The sequence below is a fragment of the Pinus tabuliformis genome, chromosome 1_1, assembly GCF_031772625.1.
Source record: "Pinus tabuliformis cultivar Carrire ecotype Pingquan chromosome 1_1, CPIR1, whole genome shotgun sequence".
NCBI classification, from domain to species: Eukaryota; Viridiplantae; Streptophyta; class Pinopsida; order Pinales; family Pinaceae; genus Pinus; species Pinus tabuliformis.
This window is the reverse complement of record NC_142297.1, coordinates 132,962,093-132,979,154: the sequence shown is the minus strand read 5'-3', so window position 1 is coordinate 132,979,154 and position 17,062 is coordinate 132,962,093. Positions and strand designations below refer to the sequence as shown.

At 35.9% G+C, this 17,062-nt stretch overlaps 1 protein-coding gene across 1 annotated transcript; it reads left to right on the top strand.

The window, feature by feature from the left end:
* Positions 1-10,119: 10,119 nt before the first annotated feature.
* Positions 10,120-11,647, top strand: LOC149211997 (uncharacterized). The gene is made up of 2 exons (XM_089388528.1): positions 10,120-11,146; positions 11,340-11,647. Exons 1-2 carry the CDS (start codon positions 10,120-10,122, stop codon positions 11,645-11,647), a joined length of 1,335 nt encoding a protein of 444 aa, XP_089244654.1.
* Positions 11,648-17,062: the final 5,415 nt, after the last annotated feature.

The following is a 17,062-nucleotide window of genomic DNA, read 5'->3' as shown; positions in this document are numbered from 1 at the left end:
ACCCGAAGAGCAAAGTGGATTGTAAGGTCCTGTGAGCCCTAAAGACTATTTTAAAACTAAATAGAAAAATCCCCTAAATACCAAACCCCACAAACAAGCACTAGACAGTTGAAAGAGACAACAATTGGTTCAAAGCTTTGCAAGGAAGTTGGTGAAAGGGCGACAACCAACTCAAAAACTAGGTCATACCCCATATTTTGCAAGAACAGAAAAAGAACATGGATGATTACAACCACCCAGAGACTCTTGACGCAAATATTTACGACAATTACAGGTTACAAAGAGAATTTTCAAAGAGGGAAGGGAAATCTAGATGTGAAACGGACCTTGAGATAGCGTCATTTCCCAGTGCTAGAACCACCATGCCGAAGCTAACCCAAATTCCATAGAACAGAGAGCATTGCTTTTGTTTGCAGGCAGGCTTCCTGTATTCCGCCACCCCACGGACTTAAATATATATTAATTCTGTTAAAAAAATGCAAAATGTTTCCTTTCACATATGTTTATATTTTCTAAACTACACAAATTACTCCCAAAAAGTGTGGATGCAATTATCAAAGTGAAAGCTTAACCTACGGCGAAGAATTAAACACGCAACACATAAAAGCAAAGCAAGGTCAGGTATTCCTTAGACGCGTTGTCTTCGTGTGCCAATAATACAAAATAAAAGAGACAAATGTAATAATTGAAGTCCAAAAAACTGAACTACACTCCACCCAAAGCCAACATGTAAGCAAAAGTTTCCACGTATGAAGATTCCCCTTCTCCTTAGCTTCGGCAGGTATAAAACTAAAATTGAATTAATTTGGTATTTTATATTTTAATAAATTTACAAATTTTGTATATTTGTTTTAATGTGTGGATTTAGTTAATTTTTTTAATTTGATGTTAGAATTTTTCACTATATAAATTATTTAAATAGATAAATGAATTTATGAGATTAATTATTGAATTTAAAAATATAAATTTTAATGTATATTTCAATTTTTTTAATTAATTAAAAATTAAAAATATATATTTTTTTTTTCAGAGGAAAAAAAGCTATATTTGTTATATTGAGATCATATAAGCTGTCTGATAATTACATGAAAAAATATATATATATATATATAAAACAATTATTGAAAGATGAAATAATCAAAATATTAAATAAATTTTAAATTAAATTAAATTATTAAACAAGGTTTTAGTATTATTGAATAAATGTGAAAATTCTCTCTTCTCCAAATTTTATGGGACATAGCAATAAAATAAAATTTAATCATTAATTAGTATTTTTATATTTTAATAAATTTATAAATTTTGTAAATTTATTTAATTTTGATTAATTACACGAGAAAAGTGAGTTAGGTTAATTATTAAAATTTTAAATTTAATTTTTTTAAATGGATAAATAATTAGTTGATAATTTGTACAATACAATATAATAATATTGGGATATCGACGAAAATGTTGCATTGCAAAACATTAATAACATTAAAAATATTGTTACTTCTAAGTTCAAAGAAAAAATGTGGTGTGAGAAAGATTTAGCACCTAAAAGAAAATTAAGATATTTTAAGGAGGTCATCAACCCCACCCTAGAAGATCAAAAGTATCTCTCTGTTTTAACTAGCTCAAAGAAGAAAATTTATATAGCCAAGATTAGAATGAACTCTCATGAGCTCCATAGTGAAACAGGTCATTGGGCAGTTCCTAAAACACCATGGATGGAAAGGTTCGGCCATCTCAATGACAATATGAACATCTAGGATGAAAATCACTTCCTCTTAGAGTGCCCCCCGTACAACCACATTAGATCTCAATTTCAAAATCTTTGTTGTAACACTGACCTTCCTAGCCTTTTACGATGTCAAAAGTACAGTGATCTTGGGAGGCTCTCTCCAAGCTTTTTGAGCATAGGAATAAAATCTTAAATCAAACTAAATAATTTGTTTCTTTAGGTCTGATAGACCAAAGTTTGATCTCAGTGAACGTTAACCACCACCACCATCATCATCATCAGAAAATATATCTAGATATATTTTTTAGTTTTATTATGTATAAAAATAAAATTAACTTAAATTATTAATTAGTATTTTTTTATTTCGATAATCTTATAAATTTGTTTGTATTTTATAAATTTATTTTCTTTTAATTAATTAAATAAAAATAAAATTTATTAAATTATTTATCAAAATGTTTAATTTTTTTAATATATAAATAAAATTGCATAGTTAATTTTTTTAATATTATTAAAGTATAAAGGAAGATTTTCCTTTATCCTTTGCGTATAAAATAAAAATAATAAAAATAAAAATCATTAATTTGTATTTTTATATTTCAATTAATTTATTAATTTGATAAATTTTTTATTTTAATTAATTAAATTATAAAAAGAGAAATAATCCAATTATTTAAAAATAATTCAAATCATTAATTCGTGCTTTCATATTTCAATTAATTTATTTATTTTCTAATTTTTTTGTTTAATTAATTAAATTATAAAGAAAAAAATAATCAAATTAGTTATAAAAATTACAAGTTTAATTTTTTAAATATAAGATGATTTTAAATAATTAGTTGATATTTCAATATTATCAGAATACGTAGGAAGATTCCCTTTCTCTTAATTTGTAGTCATAATTATTAAAATTTGACTGGAATAATTAGTGTTTTTTATGTTTTAATTAATTTATAATTTTTTTAAATAAGTTTTATTTTATGGCATTCTCTTAGTTTTTAGTCAAAATTATTAAAACTCATTCGAACAATTAGGGTTTTTTATATTTTAATTAATCTATAAATTTTGAAACTCAATTTTATGTTTTTAGTTAAAATTATTAAAATTGATTCGGATAATTAGGGTTTTTTGATATTTTAATTAATTTATAAATTTTGAAAATCAACTTTATTTTATGAGTTATATTTTAGGTTTAATTAATGTATTTTTAATTTTAATAAATTTGTTTTATTTTGATTAATTTAATTATAATTGAGAAATATAATTAGTTAAATTAATTATGGAAAAAATTATATTTAACTTTTTAAAATATATAATAAAATTAGATAATTAATCAAAATTTAAATATTATTATAATCTAATTTAAAATATATTAAAATTAATAATTTGAATTTAAAATATTTTTTTATAATAAATTTAATTAAATAAAAATTTTGAATATTCAATATTTCAACTTTAATCCACGTGATGAAGTTTTTTTTAAATAATTTTTTTAGTAAAAGCAAGTGATCATGATCACTCAATGTTTTAACAATGATAATGATGATGATGGTTAACGTCCGCTGAGACCAAACATTTGTCTATCGGACCTAAAGAAACAAATTATTTATTTTGATTTAAGATTTTATTCCAATGCTCAAAAAGCTTGGAGAGAAGCCTCCCTAGCTCACTATAATTTTGACATTGTAAAAGGCTAGGAAGGTCAGTATTATAACAAAGATTGTGAAATTGAGATCTAATGTGGTTGTACACGGGGCACTCTAAGAGGAAGTGGTTTTCATCCCGGATGTTCCAATTCTCACATATATGGCAGATCCTTTCCATCCATGGTGTTTTAGGAACTGCCCAACAACCTATTTCACTATGGAGCTCATGAGAATTCGTTCTAATCTTTGCTATATTAATTTTCTTCTTTGAGCTAGTTAAAATAGAGAGATACTTTTGATCTTCTAGGGTGGGGTTGATGACCTTCTTATAATAACTTAATTTTCTTTTAGGCGCTAAATCTTTCTCACACCACATTTTTTCTTTGAACTTAGAAGTAACAATATCTTTAATGTTATTAATGTTTTGCAAAGCATCATTCTCCTTGATCTCCGAATAGTTTAACTAGGCCCTTGTGTCTTTATGCCACCCCCGATTGAGCCTTAGGTGTTCTTGGCTAGAATTTAAAGCTAGCTTAGGTGTCTTTATGCCACCCCGATTGAGCCTTAGGTGGTTTTGGCTGGAATTTAAAGCTAGCTTAAGAAGTCTATGATCGTCTATGTTATTGAGTTTGTTATGATATTCACTTTTTTTAGCATAATTAAATTAAAGTGTTTGTCTTCGATTTTTTTTTGGTTTCAAGTTATTTTGTTATTACTTGATTAAATAAAAATGTTTATATTTAACCAATTTATTTTATTTAATTATTAAAAAATATTTGTAGTAATAAGAAAGTTAAATTATCACTTAAAATTAATTGAAAGATTTCTTAATATACAAGTTATGGATCACAGGAATTTAAATTCAAAAGTTAAATTATCTATATACATAAATTGATTAGGTTATTTTAGGTAATTAGGAAGAATATTTCAAATCATTTCCAAATTTAATTCCTGCAAATTCCATGAAGAGATTTAATATTACAACTTCAAACTTTATTATTAAAAATAGATAAACTCTCTAAAATTAAAACATCCATATTCCTCATATAAAATATAAAAATATTTTCTACATCTAAAAATTATAAACTATAAATCTTAGATTAACAATATTAACATTAATATTCATTAACATTAAAATTATAAAAACAAACATTAAAATTAAACTTGTGCCATTAACATTAGATTATTATTAAATTCAAACTAATTAATTTACTCTAAGTAATAAGAACAAATCTAAAATAAAATCAATTATGAAACTAGGGAGTAACAAACATAATATAATTAATCATAAATTAAATAAACAACAGCTAAAAATAAAAATAAATTAAAAATTCATTTTAATATTAATATTGGAATAAATTACCCCGGATGCGGGTGTTTAGAGTCGCATTCACTGCGATGGGACTGGAGTGGGCGGAGCCGAGACGCCACCTGCCAACCTTGTACAAAGGACCGAAAGCCATGTGGAGGGAGGATCATCTGCATGTGGGATTAACAGGGTGTAAGGGAATGTTTGAGGTTAACATTAATTCGTCGTCCCTCCTCGCACACACTGACTGTTATCGGCTCTCGGCTCCCATGAATGCCATAGTTATGGCAGGAGGGTCTCGAGGCAGGGGAAAATGTTTACTAGCCAGTTTCCTCCATGGTTACACTCTGTTGTTTCTTGTGCTGTGTTGGATGGTTGCGGGTGCTGCTAGTGCGAAGTCTCCGTGGTGGTTGGGCTCTGGCTCTACTTCACCGTCCTCCGCTGTGGCTTTGGGCACCCATCCGCAGGCTTGTGTGTTTGGTCCGCGTTGCACCTCTCCTGTTGTTTGTTTTGTTAACATTCACGGTGTTTTCATGCCTCGGCTCCGCCAAAGGATGCTCAGCCGCAGAGGCTCAGCGCGGGGCGCTCCTTCTCGCCCTTCCTCCGGTGATGCCGCCTCGAGTCAGGACCCTCGCTCACGCAGTGGAAGAGGGGGCATTCTGAGGCCCAGCCAATTTCTCGAACCCAGCTCCCCAGGCTCTTCGTCTTCGCCCTCCTTCGGCTCAGCTATCTTCACCTTCAACTGTTCCCTTAATCGCCCACAGATCACTGCACATGTTTCAGTCCTCTTTCTAGAGGAAGCCCAAGAAGAGGGCGATCCCAGTGCTCCGATGCCAATTGCAGGCTCACCGCGAGAGATGGAACCGCCGGCCAGCATTGTCAATGTCACTCCAATGGCGCCTGTTCCTCCGGTCACGCACGAAAATGAGGCGACCCAAGCTCAGGACCTGGCTGAAGGGGGTTGGTGCAGGATCGTGGAGGAGATACCGGATGTTTAATCAAGCTTTGCAGCTTCTTAACAGGTTTTGCGGCCCAGTTGAGAGGGATTTTTTGTTAAATGTGTCGAACTTAGTTTCTGCTATCGTGTCGAGGTCAATCTTTTGTTTCTGTTGTGTTTTCTCGCTGTTTGTGTTCCTCTGGATCCCCTGCGTGGGACTGCAAAACAAAGTCTCGTCCAATTTCTTAGTTTTGGACACTTTCTGTTTCAAATGGCCTTCCTCTCAGGCTAGCTGGCTCACTATGCTCACCATGTTGTAATTTTACTCTTTTACTGTGAATAATAGTATAGTCTTATTTAGAAAAAAAAAAAATATTGGAATAAATTAAATATTCCTATCACATAATTATAAACTTCTATATAATCTAATTCAAACTAATTAATTTACTCTAAGTAATAAGAACAAATCTAAAATAAAATCAATTATGAAACTAGGTAGTAACAAACATAATATAATTAATCATAAATTAAATAAACAATAAATAAAAATAAAAATAAATTAAAAATTCATTTTAATATTAATATTGGAATAAATTAAATATTCCTATCACATAATTATAAACTTCTATATAACTCTAAACAACAAGAACAAAAACTAAAATGAATGTAATTATAAAATAAAACAATAACAAACATAACATAATTTTTCATAAATAAATTAATAAATAAAAATAAAAACAAAAACAAAAATAAATAAAAAGAAATAAATATATGTATATTAAACTACATGAACATAAAATTAAAAATTATTAATTAAACAATTCAATTACATAATTAAATATTTCTAAGTCAATTAAAAATATTTAAAAATAAAAATTACAAAATTACAAAATAAGTTTGGCAAAGTCGACCTTTCCCTGTGCATCTCTCATCCCTATTTATTCAAATCCAAGGAGATTTGTCCTACACAATTACTGATCTATCCTGATGATGAGCCACGGTGGAGGGCTCGAAATGTCGATACAAACAAGTCATGGATGCGAGAACTCATGAAGAAAACAACACACAAAGCACTGATTGCAGAAGCCTCAAAACAACACACAAAGCACTGATCGCAGAATCCTCAAAACAACAATATTTTCTACATTAAAAAAACAAACATATTTATAATTCAATTATTTTTTAACACTTTTCTTTTCTATAATTTTAATACTTATATTTAATGTTTTGCTCTCCAGAAATAGTTTTATAGTAGTTAATTGTAATGCCCCGGGTTAAAAATGTAAATATTTAATTTACTGTGGTAAATGTAAAACTGAACCTGTTACTTTTATCTATTTTAAAAATTTAAATATAATTTGTTCTCATGATGAGGAAAAGGAAAAAAAAATGTTTTCCCTAAAAAGGAAAAATCCTCAAGGAGGAAGTCGTCCTCTTGAGGTGGAAAGACAGTTACTGTGGAAGCAACCCTAACTACCTCCCCTAACTGGAAGAGTTTCCAAAGAAAAGGAAGGGAGGAGAGGAAAATCTGCGTTGTAGGGACACGCAGAGGTGAAAGAAAAAGAAATCTAGTGGCTAAGTCTGGTGATGACCAGATAGCCTTGCTCGTTGTTTGAGCACTTGCAGAAGATTGCAGTCTAGCAAGAAGCAAGGGGGGAGATTCTGGTCCTGAAGGACGAATCTCATGGTCAGGTGGATTGAAGACAGCAGACCCTGATTCGGGTGACTGTCAGAAACAACTCTTCAGCCGGAGGACTCCAAGTACGTAAGAAAACTATGTGTTAGGATTATTTTAGAAATCTGTATAATGTTAATCTTGTTTTCCTCCTTGGTTTTCCTTTATGCATTGTGGGAAGGGAGTGAGAGGAGTTTTCTTATAGGAAACCAGGATAGGTAGCTAAGCGGGAAATGACTGTTCTCCTAGGGAAACTTTTACTGACAATAGTGTATGTCGCTTGTGAAGAATTTGAATCTTGTTTTCTCTTCTTTAAAATTCTGAGAGTTAAATGTGGGAATGGTCTACTGGGAGACTCTTTCAGAAATTACAGTAGAAGGAAAAATAGAACAAGAAATCCATAGGTTCACCATGGGTTCAGGGTCTTCTCAAAAATTGCTCTTGTAATAAAAAAAAGAAACATTCCGTTAAACAACAGAAGGGCCAACAGATCTCTTTCTTCAAATTTGTTCATATGCTTATCACAAAGAAAATGTAGGAAAATATAATGTTTCAGATTAGAAATTCGAAGCATTTGCGGAATAACGATATACATATAAAACAAAAATTTCTGAGCGGCATAGTCGCAACCGCAAAGGGATGCAGACTTTATAACTAGGGTTTAGTGAACCTTCTCCACATGCAAATCCATCTACGAGACAACAGGATAAGCATTCAGACAAATATACACATATACATGAAAAATGACTGCAAAACAAATCTTATAAGTCTCGACCTCATACAGAAATGAATAGCTCAAAGAGAATGCATATATGAGGGCAAATTTAAGTAATAATCCTGTAGGATATACACATGAGTCTAGTAGTATGCAGAGCCAGATTCTCATTCAATGTCACGCAAGAAAATTAAAACTGGGTAGAGCAAAGCCCTTGCTATCGTGCGGTGTACATTATACAATATGAAAAAGCTTAACATTATACAATACGAAATGGAACCCCCCGCTGGCAACGGAGGAGTGCACAGAACGACAACATATATTATATATATTTGCAAGAATACACTGCTACAGTGGCATATTCATCATAATCCCATAACTTATAAAAATTAACAAAGGGTTTGTAAATACAGAGAAATTCCAAGGCGAAAGGTAATGTGCCTCAAGGTAGGCATTTACCCCTTAACCGAAAAAATTTGGGTTGTAGAAGCTAGACCAATAGTAGGAGAAAAAAACTGGAATTATGCATAAAAGCATTGTGTGCATGAATAGCCGTAAAACCCAGGAGTAAAAAATGTTCTCCAGGGTAAGAACCTGAATAAAATCACTTAACAGAGTATCCATTACATGAACAATAGTATAATAGAGCTCGAGGGATCATCCAAAATATAGTCAATAGTTTAAAGAAATAACCCTCTCGAAGGATGGATTCCCAACCCTGCGAGAGCTGGGCGGGCCCGTCAGGTTTGAATTCTTTCAATACTCTGCCATTAAGCGAAAGAGAAAAGCTGTAAGGAATGGGCCAAAGGGCCATCTCTAGTTGACAGAGGTAATATGCAACTCTACATATTCAGAAAGGCCTTCATTACTTGTTGTAGCTTAAAAAAAAATATAGAACGCAGAGGAATATAAGAACATACCCGTCAGCCGAACTTGGAGATAGCTACACCAGCACCCATACATGATTCACGGAAACAAGAACTAGAATCCTCACCTATAGAGATCAAATCAAGCCTGTAATGTGTTAGGAACCTTGGGCTGAGCAGAAAATTAAAAAAAAAAAGAACTAAAACTTGTAGACAAATAGCACTATGCTAACATTTACCAAAGACCTCTGTCGTTAAGGAAATAGCTCCAAGTTGATCTAGAAACGCGGCTAGGCAGCAGGACGATAACCCTCCCTCATCAAGCTGAGGTTCTAAGCCTGTTCGACTCTGAGAAGGAAATGGATTTGTGCAGAGTCGAAACTAAGTGTTTTGTTGAAAGCCATATTGGAGCAATAAATCGAATTGATATGCATCGAGCCAGCTTCACCCTCGGATGGGCTATCTCCCATCTCCACCGTCAATGCAGGGAGAAGCCCGAGGGTGCGGAGGCAGAGGAGCCCTCATCACGTGAACAAGTCAGCCAATATAAATTCCATAGGCCAGGTGGATCGGAAACAGCATGTAGCATTTAAATCCACAGACAATACCCTATCTTCTGCGGGATATTTCCCAATATGATTAAGGTCATCTAGATAATTCCATTCATAGTCCTTTTCTATCGTTGCCGCGTGTAGGTGACATTAAAATCGGAAAAGCAATTACGTACAGAACCATGCAGGGTGGTAAAATATGTGTAAATATTAAAAAAAAAACTTTATAAATGTGTAGGTCGTGTAGGTTAATTGGCGGGGACATTACAAGTGGTATCAGAGCCCAGAATCAAAAACTGTGGCCTCTGGGAAATTTGAGTTGTTATACAGATCAAATATAATTTAATTCCATCTCTACTGAGCACTTAAAAAAAAAATTGTGTGACTACTCACCTGTTATTTTATGTTTAAGTACAGGAGAAAGATTGACATCATGAGGAGAGCAGACAGTGCGTCCCACAGATTTGTAGTGGGATAGGGACCTGCAGAGAATAACCTCGAATTATGGGTACAGCTTGGGGAGGCGGCTCACAATACAAACCTTGTAATTTTGGAGACAGTGCAGGAATTGAAAAATGAGATGGCTCGATTGAGGGAGGATAACGCAAGGTTAACAATGGAACAGGAAAGAATTATAAAGAGCCTATTAGACAAGTAAAATCAACAACCACCAAATCCTAGTGCGTAACAACAAACGATGTCAGGGGAACAGAATCAAAATACAGTACCTGAAGAGTCAGAAGGAAGGGAAGAGGAACGATCTGATAATGCCTCCAAACAACGAACATCAAAAAGGAAACAGATAGAGTTGCAAGGGGAATTTCGCAAGATTAAATCGCCACTTTTTGACGGAGAACAGGAGGAGGCAGCTGAGGCGTGGTTGATTAATATGAACAAATATTTTCAGCTGTACGAATATGATCACAACCTTAAGGCAAGGTTGTCCGTTTTCCAATTGCAGGGAAAAGCCACCTTATGGTGGGAGGAGGTTAAAATGGTGAAAGGAGTAAGCAAACAGACTATCACTTGGGAAAAATTTCAAAAATACTTTAAAGAAAGATACTTGACAGAACGTTTCTATGATGAAAAGGCAAGAGAATTCCATGACTTAAGATTGGGACAACAAACTATGGACGAGTTCATCACTCGTTTTACTTCATTATTACGTTATGTGCCCTATATTCGGGAAGAAAAAGCTAAAGTACAAAGGTTTGTCAGCAGTTTACCCTTGAGTATGAGAGAAAGAATCGAATTTGATCACCCAAAGACTATGGACGAGGCTATACGCAAAGCCCGAATTTGCTACCAGCAAAGCAAACAGAAGGGAGAAATCCTGGGTAAGAGATGGGCTGATAAGAAAGGCAGCAAGCTGACTGGAAGTACTAAGGGTAATCGCGGAGGTGGCAACAAAGGATTCACCAAGGGACAAAACAGCAGAAGCATACAGAAGAACTCTCTCCGATTAAAGCCTCCCATTGAGTCCAGAATCAATGAACAACCCGGAAAAATGGACAACGAAGGGACATCAAGGCCTCCTATGCAATGTTGGGGCTGTGGTGGACCCCATTACGTTAAAAACTGCCCTCAACAAAAAGGAACTGAACACATTTCCCAAGTCTATGAAGCTTCTACGGTTGGCGATGTAGGACGGAGTCTACCGAAGATTAATGTTGTTATGGAGGATCGTCAGGCGGAGTACCAGTCGACCATGGTGGAATTTGAAGGTAAACTCTTAGACACTGCTGTAACTATTTTAATTTACCCCGGTGCAACATTAAGTTACATTAGTCCTAGAATTGTGGAGCTCTGTAAGTTACAACCCGTTAAGTTTAAGGACCCTTGGCTAGTTCAGTTGGCAACAGGGTGCAAAAAGATGGGTAAATGCTAAAATAAAAAATTGTCCTTTAAAAATAGCAGGACAGTCAGTTACAACAAATTTAAATGTGCTTCCTCTTGGTTCATACGATGTATTAATTAGTATGGACTGGTTGGAGAAACACTGGTCTATAATTAATTGTAAAACTAAGACTATCAGTTATAAGGATGAGCTTGGAATAAAGCAGGAAATGCAGGGAATCAAGCGTGCCTCACACTTAACAAAATGTATTAGGAAGGGATGTCAGATTTATGCTGTCCAAGTGGGCTATGCCAACTCGAAAGATAAAACAGCCGCAATAGAGAATATTCCTGTGATACAGGAATTTGTTGATGTGTTTCCAGAGTAGATTCATGAATTACCACCTAAAAGAGATATAGACTTTACCATTGGATTAGTGCCAGGAGCAGCCTTGGTGTCCCAGGCACCCTACAGAATGAGCATACCAGAATTGACAGAATTAAAAATGCAATTACAGGAGCTGCTGGACAAAAACTATATCCGCCCCAGTGTGTCACCCTGGGGAGCCCCGGTGTTGTTCGTTAAGAAGAAAGACAGAACCCTTCGCATGTGTATAGACTACCGTCAATTAAACAAATTGACGATCAAAAACAAGTATCCTCTGCCCCGTATTGATGAACTGTTTGATCAGGTAAAGGGAGCAACAGTTTTCTCAAAGATTGACTTGCGATCAGGATATCACCAAGTCAGAATTAAAGAAGAGGATATAGCTAAGACAACCTTTAGAACACGATATGGTCATTATGAATTTGTGGTGTTACCCTTTGGATTGACCAATGCCCCCACAACTTTTATGTGTTTAATGAACAGCGTATTTCACCAGTATTTGGATAAGTTCGTACTGATTTTCATTGACGATATATTGATTTATTCTCGGACTATGGAGGAGCACCAGGAGCACCTCAGACTAGTGTTGCAAACCCTCCGAGAACACCAACTATACGCTAAGTTCAGCAAATGTGAATTTTACAAAGAGAAAATACAGTATTTGGGGCATGTAATTACTAAGGAAGGAATCGCAGTGGACCCCGAAAAAATAAGGACTATAATGGAATGGCCGGTGCCTAAGGATGTGGCGGACATCCGATCCTTCATGGGGTTGGCAAGCTATTACAAACGGTTTGTAGAAGGATTTTTGAGGGTAGCTTACCCCATTACTTCCTTACAGAAAAAGGGAAGGGCCTTTAGGTGGACCCCTGAGTGTCAAAAAAGTTTCGAGCAACTTAAATACCTGCTCACCAACGCACCCATTTTGACCATAGCGGACCCCAACAAAGATTATGTGGTGTGCACAGATGCAAGCAAAGAAGGAGTGGGCGACGTGCTGATGCAGGAAGGGAAGGTAATAGCATACGAATCAAGAAAATTAAAGGAGCATGAGCAGAAATATTCTACTTACAATCTAGAGTTGGTAGCTTTGATTCACGCCCTGAAAATGTGGCGCCATTACCTTATGGGGAAAAAATTTCTGTTGCTGACAGATCACCACAGTCTAACCAATTATTTTAGCCAGCCCACTCTAAATGCAAGGCAAGCACGGTGGGTAGATTTCCTAAGTGGTTTTGATTTTGAAATCAAGCATTTAAAAGGAAAGGAGAACCGGGTGGCGGACGCGTTGAGTCGGAAATTGCATTGCCTATACGAAGTTTCTTGCAGTGAAGGGAAAATCCCCTTCGGGGAAATGATTAAAAAGGCAGCCGAACAATATGTTGTTTATCAGCAAATAAAATAGCAAATACAGCAACCAACCAGTGAAGGAAAACAACCGGATTATGCCCTGGATGATGCTAGACTATTGTATTATAAGGGAAGGTTGTACATGCCCAATCAGAACAGCATTAAAAATCTGATATTGGACGAATATCATAAGAGTCATTACGCTGGACACCCAGGATATCAAAAGATCACAGCACTTCGAAAAGAATATTATTGGCTGGGAATGAAGAAAGATGTGGCTGGTTATTTGGCACGCTATCTAGAATGTCAACAAGTTAAAGCAGAACATCAGCATCCTGTGGGTTTGTTACAACCATTACCCATTCCAGAATGGAAGTGGGAAACCATCTCCATGGACTTTATAACCAGTTTGCCTAAGTCAAAGAAAAATAACAACTCCATCATGGTGGTGGTGGACACGCTAAGTAAGTTAGCACATTTTATACCAGTACAATCTACCTACAGAGATGTGCAGATTTCCCACGTGTTCATGCAAAATATATTTAAGCTGTATGGGTTGCCAAAGACGATAATTTTGGATCGCGATGTGAAATTTACATCGATCTTTTGGAAAACATTGTTGAGGAGTTGGGAACTCAGCTGAACTTTAGCACGGCTTATCACCCTCAAACTGATGGACAAACCGAATAGGTGAACCAGGTGGTGGAATACATGTTGAGAGCTTATGTGATGCAGCAACCAACCAAGTGGGAGGACTACCTACACTTGGTTGAATTCGCATACAATAATGGCTACCACACATCATTGCTAATGAGCCCTTTTGAAGTATTGTACGGGCAGAAGTGCCGCACCTCCTCGAGCTGGAGTGGACCAGAAGACAAACTGTTGTTAGGTCCTGAAATGCTCAAGGAGATGGAGGAACTGGTAAAAAGGGTACGATCTAATTTGAAGGCGGCTCAAGATAGGCAAAAGAACTTCGCTGACCAGAAAAGGAGGTTTAAGGAATATCAGGTCGGTGATCATGTGTATGTGAGAATTCGAGCAAAAAAGAGCTCATTGCAGTGGAGCGGGTGTGCTAAATTGGCACCTCGATACTGTGGACCATTTCAGATCTTAGCAAGAATTGGGTCGGTAGCTTACCAGCTCGCTCTGCCAAGTCACATACGAGTCCACAATGTCTTTCATGTCTCCATGTTAAAGAAATATGTTTATGATCCTAAGCATGTGATTAAATGGCAGAATATTCAGGTGAGAATTATCTCTGATAGATCAATCTAAATGTTTTCTTTTAAAGAAAAACTAACGTAGGATGTTGCTGTTGCAGGTAGAACCGGAAGGAGAAATCCGGGTCGAACCGTTGAGCATCCTCGATCGGAGAGAAGTAACGCTGCGGAAGCGGGATATTACCCAAGTTAAAGTGCAGTGGCAGCACTTTGGGCCTGACGAGGCCACCTGGGAAGATGAAGAACTTATGAAAAGGGCTTATCCAGGGTTGTTCATAGCTGAAAGACATCGGGACGATGTCCAATCTCAGGGGGGGAAGATGTGATGCCCCAGGTTAAAAATGTAAATATTTAATTTACTGTGGTAAATTTAAAACTGAACCTGTTACTTTTATCTATTTTAAAAATTTAAATATAATTTGTTCTCATGATGAGGAAAAACCAAAAAAAAAGTGTTTTCCCTAAAAAGGAAAAATCCTCAAGGAGGAAGTTGTCCTCTTGAGGTGGAAAGACAGTTGCTGGGGAAGCAACCCTAACTACCTCCCCTAACTGGAAGAGTTTCCAGAGAAAAGGAGGGGAGGAGAGGAAAAATCTGCACTGTAGAGACAGGTAGAGGTGAAGGAAAAGAAATCTGGTGGCTAAGTCTGGTGATGACCAGATAGCCCTGCTCGTTCTTTGAGCACTTGCAGAAGACTGCGGTCTAGCAAGAAGCAAGGGGGGAGATTCTGGTCCTGAAGGATGAATCTCATGGTTGGGTGGATTGAAGACAACAGACCCTGATTCAGGTGACTATCAGAAACAACTTTTCAGCGGAGGACTCCAAGTACGTAAGAAACTATGTATTAGGATTATTTTAGAAGTCTGTATAATGTTAATCTTGTTTCTCCTCCTTGGTTTTCCTCTGTGCATTGTGGGAAGGGAGTGAGAGAAGTTTTCTTATAGGAAACCAGGACGGGTAGCTGAGCGGGAAATGACTGTTCTCTTAGGGAAACTTTTACTGACAATAGTGTTTGTCGCTTGTGAAGAATTTGAATCTTGTTTTCTCTTCTTTAAAATTCTGAGAGTTAAATGTGGGAATGGTCTACTAGGAGACTCTTTCAGAAATTACAGTAGAAGGAAAAATAGCAAATCAGAACAAGAAATCCATAGGTTCACCATGGGTTCAGGGTCTTCTAAAAAATTGCTCTTGTAATAAAAAAAAGAAACATTCTGTTAAACAACAGAAGGGCCAACAGAGCTCTTTCTTCAAATCTGTTCATATGCTTATCACAAAGAAAATGTAGGAAAATATAATGTTTCAGATTAGAACCTTGAAGCATTTGCGGAATAATGATATACATATAAGACAAAAATTTCTTAGCAGCATAGTCACAACTGCGAAGGGATGCAGACTTTATAAGTAGGGTTTAGTGACCCTTCTCCGCATGCAAAATCCATCTATGAGACAGCGAGATAAGCATTCAGACAAATATACACATATACATGAAAAATGACTGCAAAACAAATCTTATAAGTCTCGGCCTCATACAAAAACGAATAGCTCAGAGAGAATGCATATCTGAGGGCAAATTTAAGTAATAATCCTGTAGGATATACACATGAGTCTAGTAGTATGCAGAGCCAGATTCTCATTCAATGTCACGCAAGAAAATTAAACCTGGGTAGAACAAAACCCTTGCTATCGTGCGGTGTACATTATACAATACATCATACAATATGAAAAGCTGAACATTATACAATACGAAATGGAACCCCCCGCTGGCAACGGAGGAGTGCACAGAACGACAACATATATTATATATATTTGCAAGAATACACTGCTACAGTGGCATATTCAACATAATTCCATAACTTATAAAATTAACAAAGGGTTTGTAAATACAGAGAAATTCCAAGGCGAAAGGTAATGCACCTCAGGGTAGGTATTTACCCCTTAACCAACAGAATTTAGGTTGTAGAGGCTAGACCAATAGTAGGAGAAAAAAACTGGAATTATACATAAAAGCATTGTGTGCATGAATAGCCGTAAAACCCAGGAGTAAAAAATGTTCTCCAGGGTAAGAACCTGAATAAAATCATTTAACAGAATATCCATTACATGAACAATAGTGTAACAGAGCTCGAGGGCTCATCCAAAATACAGTCCACAGTTTAAAGAAGTAACCCTCTCGAAGAAAGGATTCCCAACCCTGCGAGCGCTGGGCAGACCCGTCAGGTTTGAATCCTGTCAATACTTTGCCATTAAGCGGAAGAGAAAAGCTATAAGGAATGGGCCAGAGGGCCCTCTCTAGTCGACAAAGGTAATAAGCAACTCTACTTATTCAGAAAGGCCTTCATTACTTGCTGTAGCTTAAAAAAGAATATAGAACACAGAGGAATAGAAGAACATACCCATCAACCGAACTTGGAGACAGCTACACCAACACCCATACATGATTCACGGAAACAAGAACTAGAATCCACACCTATAGAGAGCAAATCAAGCCTGTAATGTGTTAGGAACCTCGGGCTGAGTAGAAAAAAAAAAAAAAAAAAAGAACTGTAACTTGTAGACAGATAACACTGTGATAATACTCACCAAAGACCTCTGTCGTGAAAGGAAACAGCTCCAAGCCGATCTGGAAATGCGGCTAGGCAGCAGGATGATAGCCCTCCCTCGTCAAGCCGAGGTTCTAAGCCTATTCGACTTCGAGAAGGAAATGAAGTTGTGCAGAGTTGAAACCAAGTGTTTTGTTGAAAGCCATATTGGAGCAATAAACCGAATTGATATGCATCGAGCTAGCTTCACCCTCGGATGGGCTATCTCCCATCTCCACCGTCGATGCGGGGAGAAGCCCGAGGGC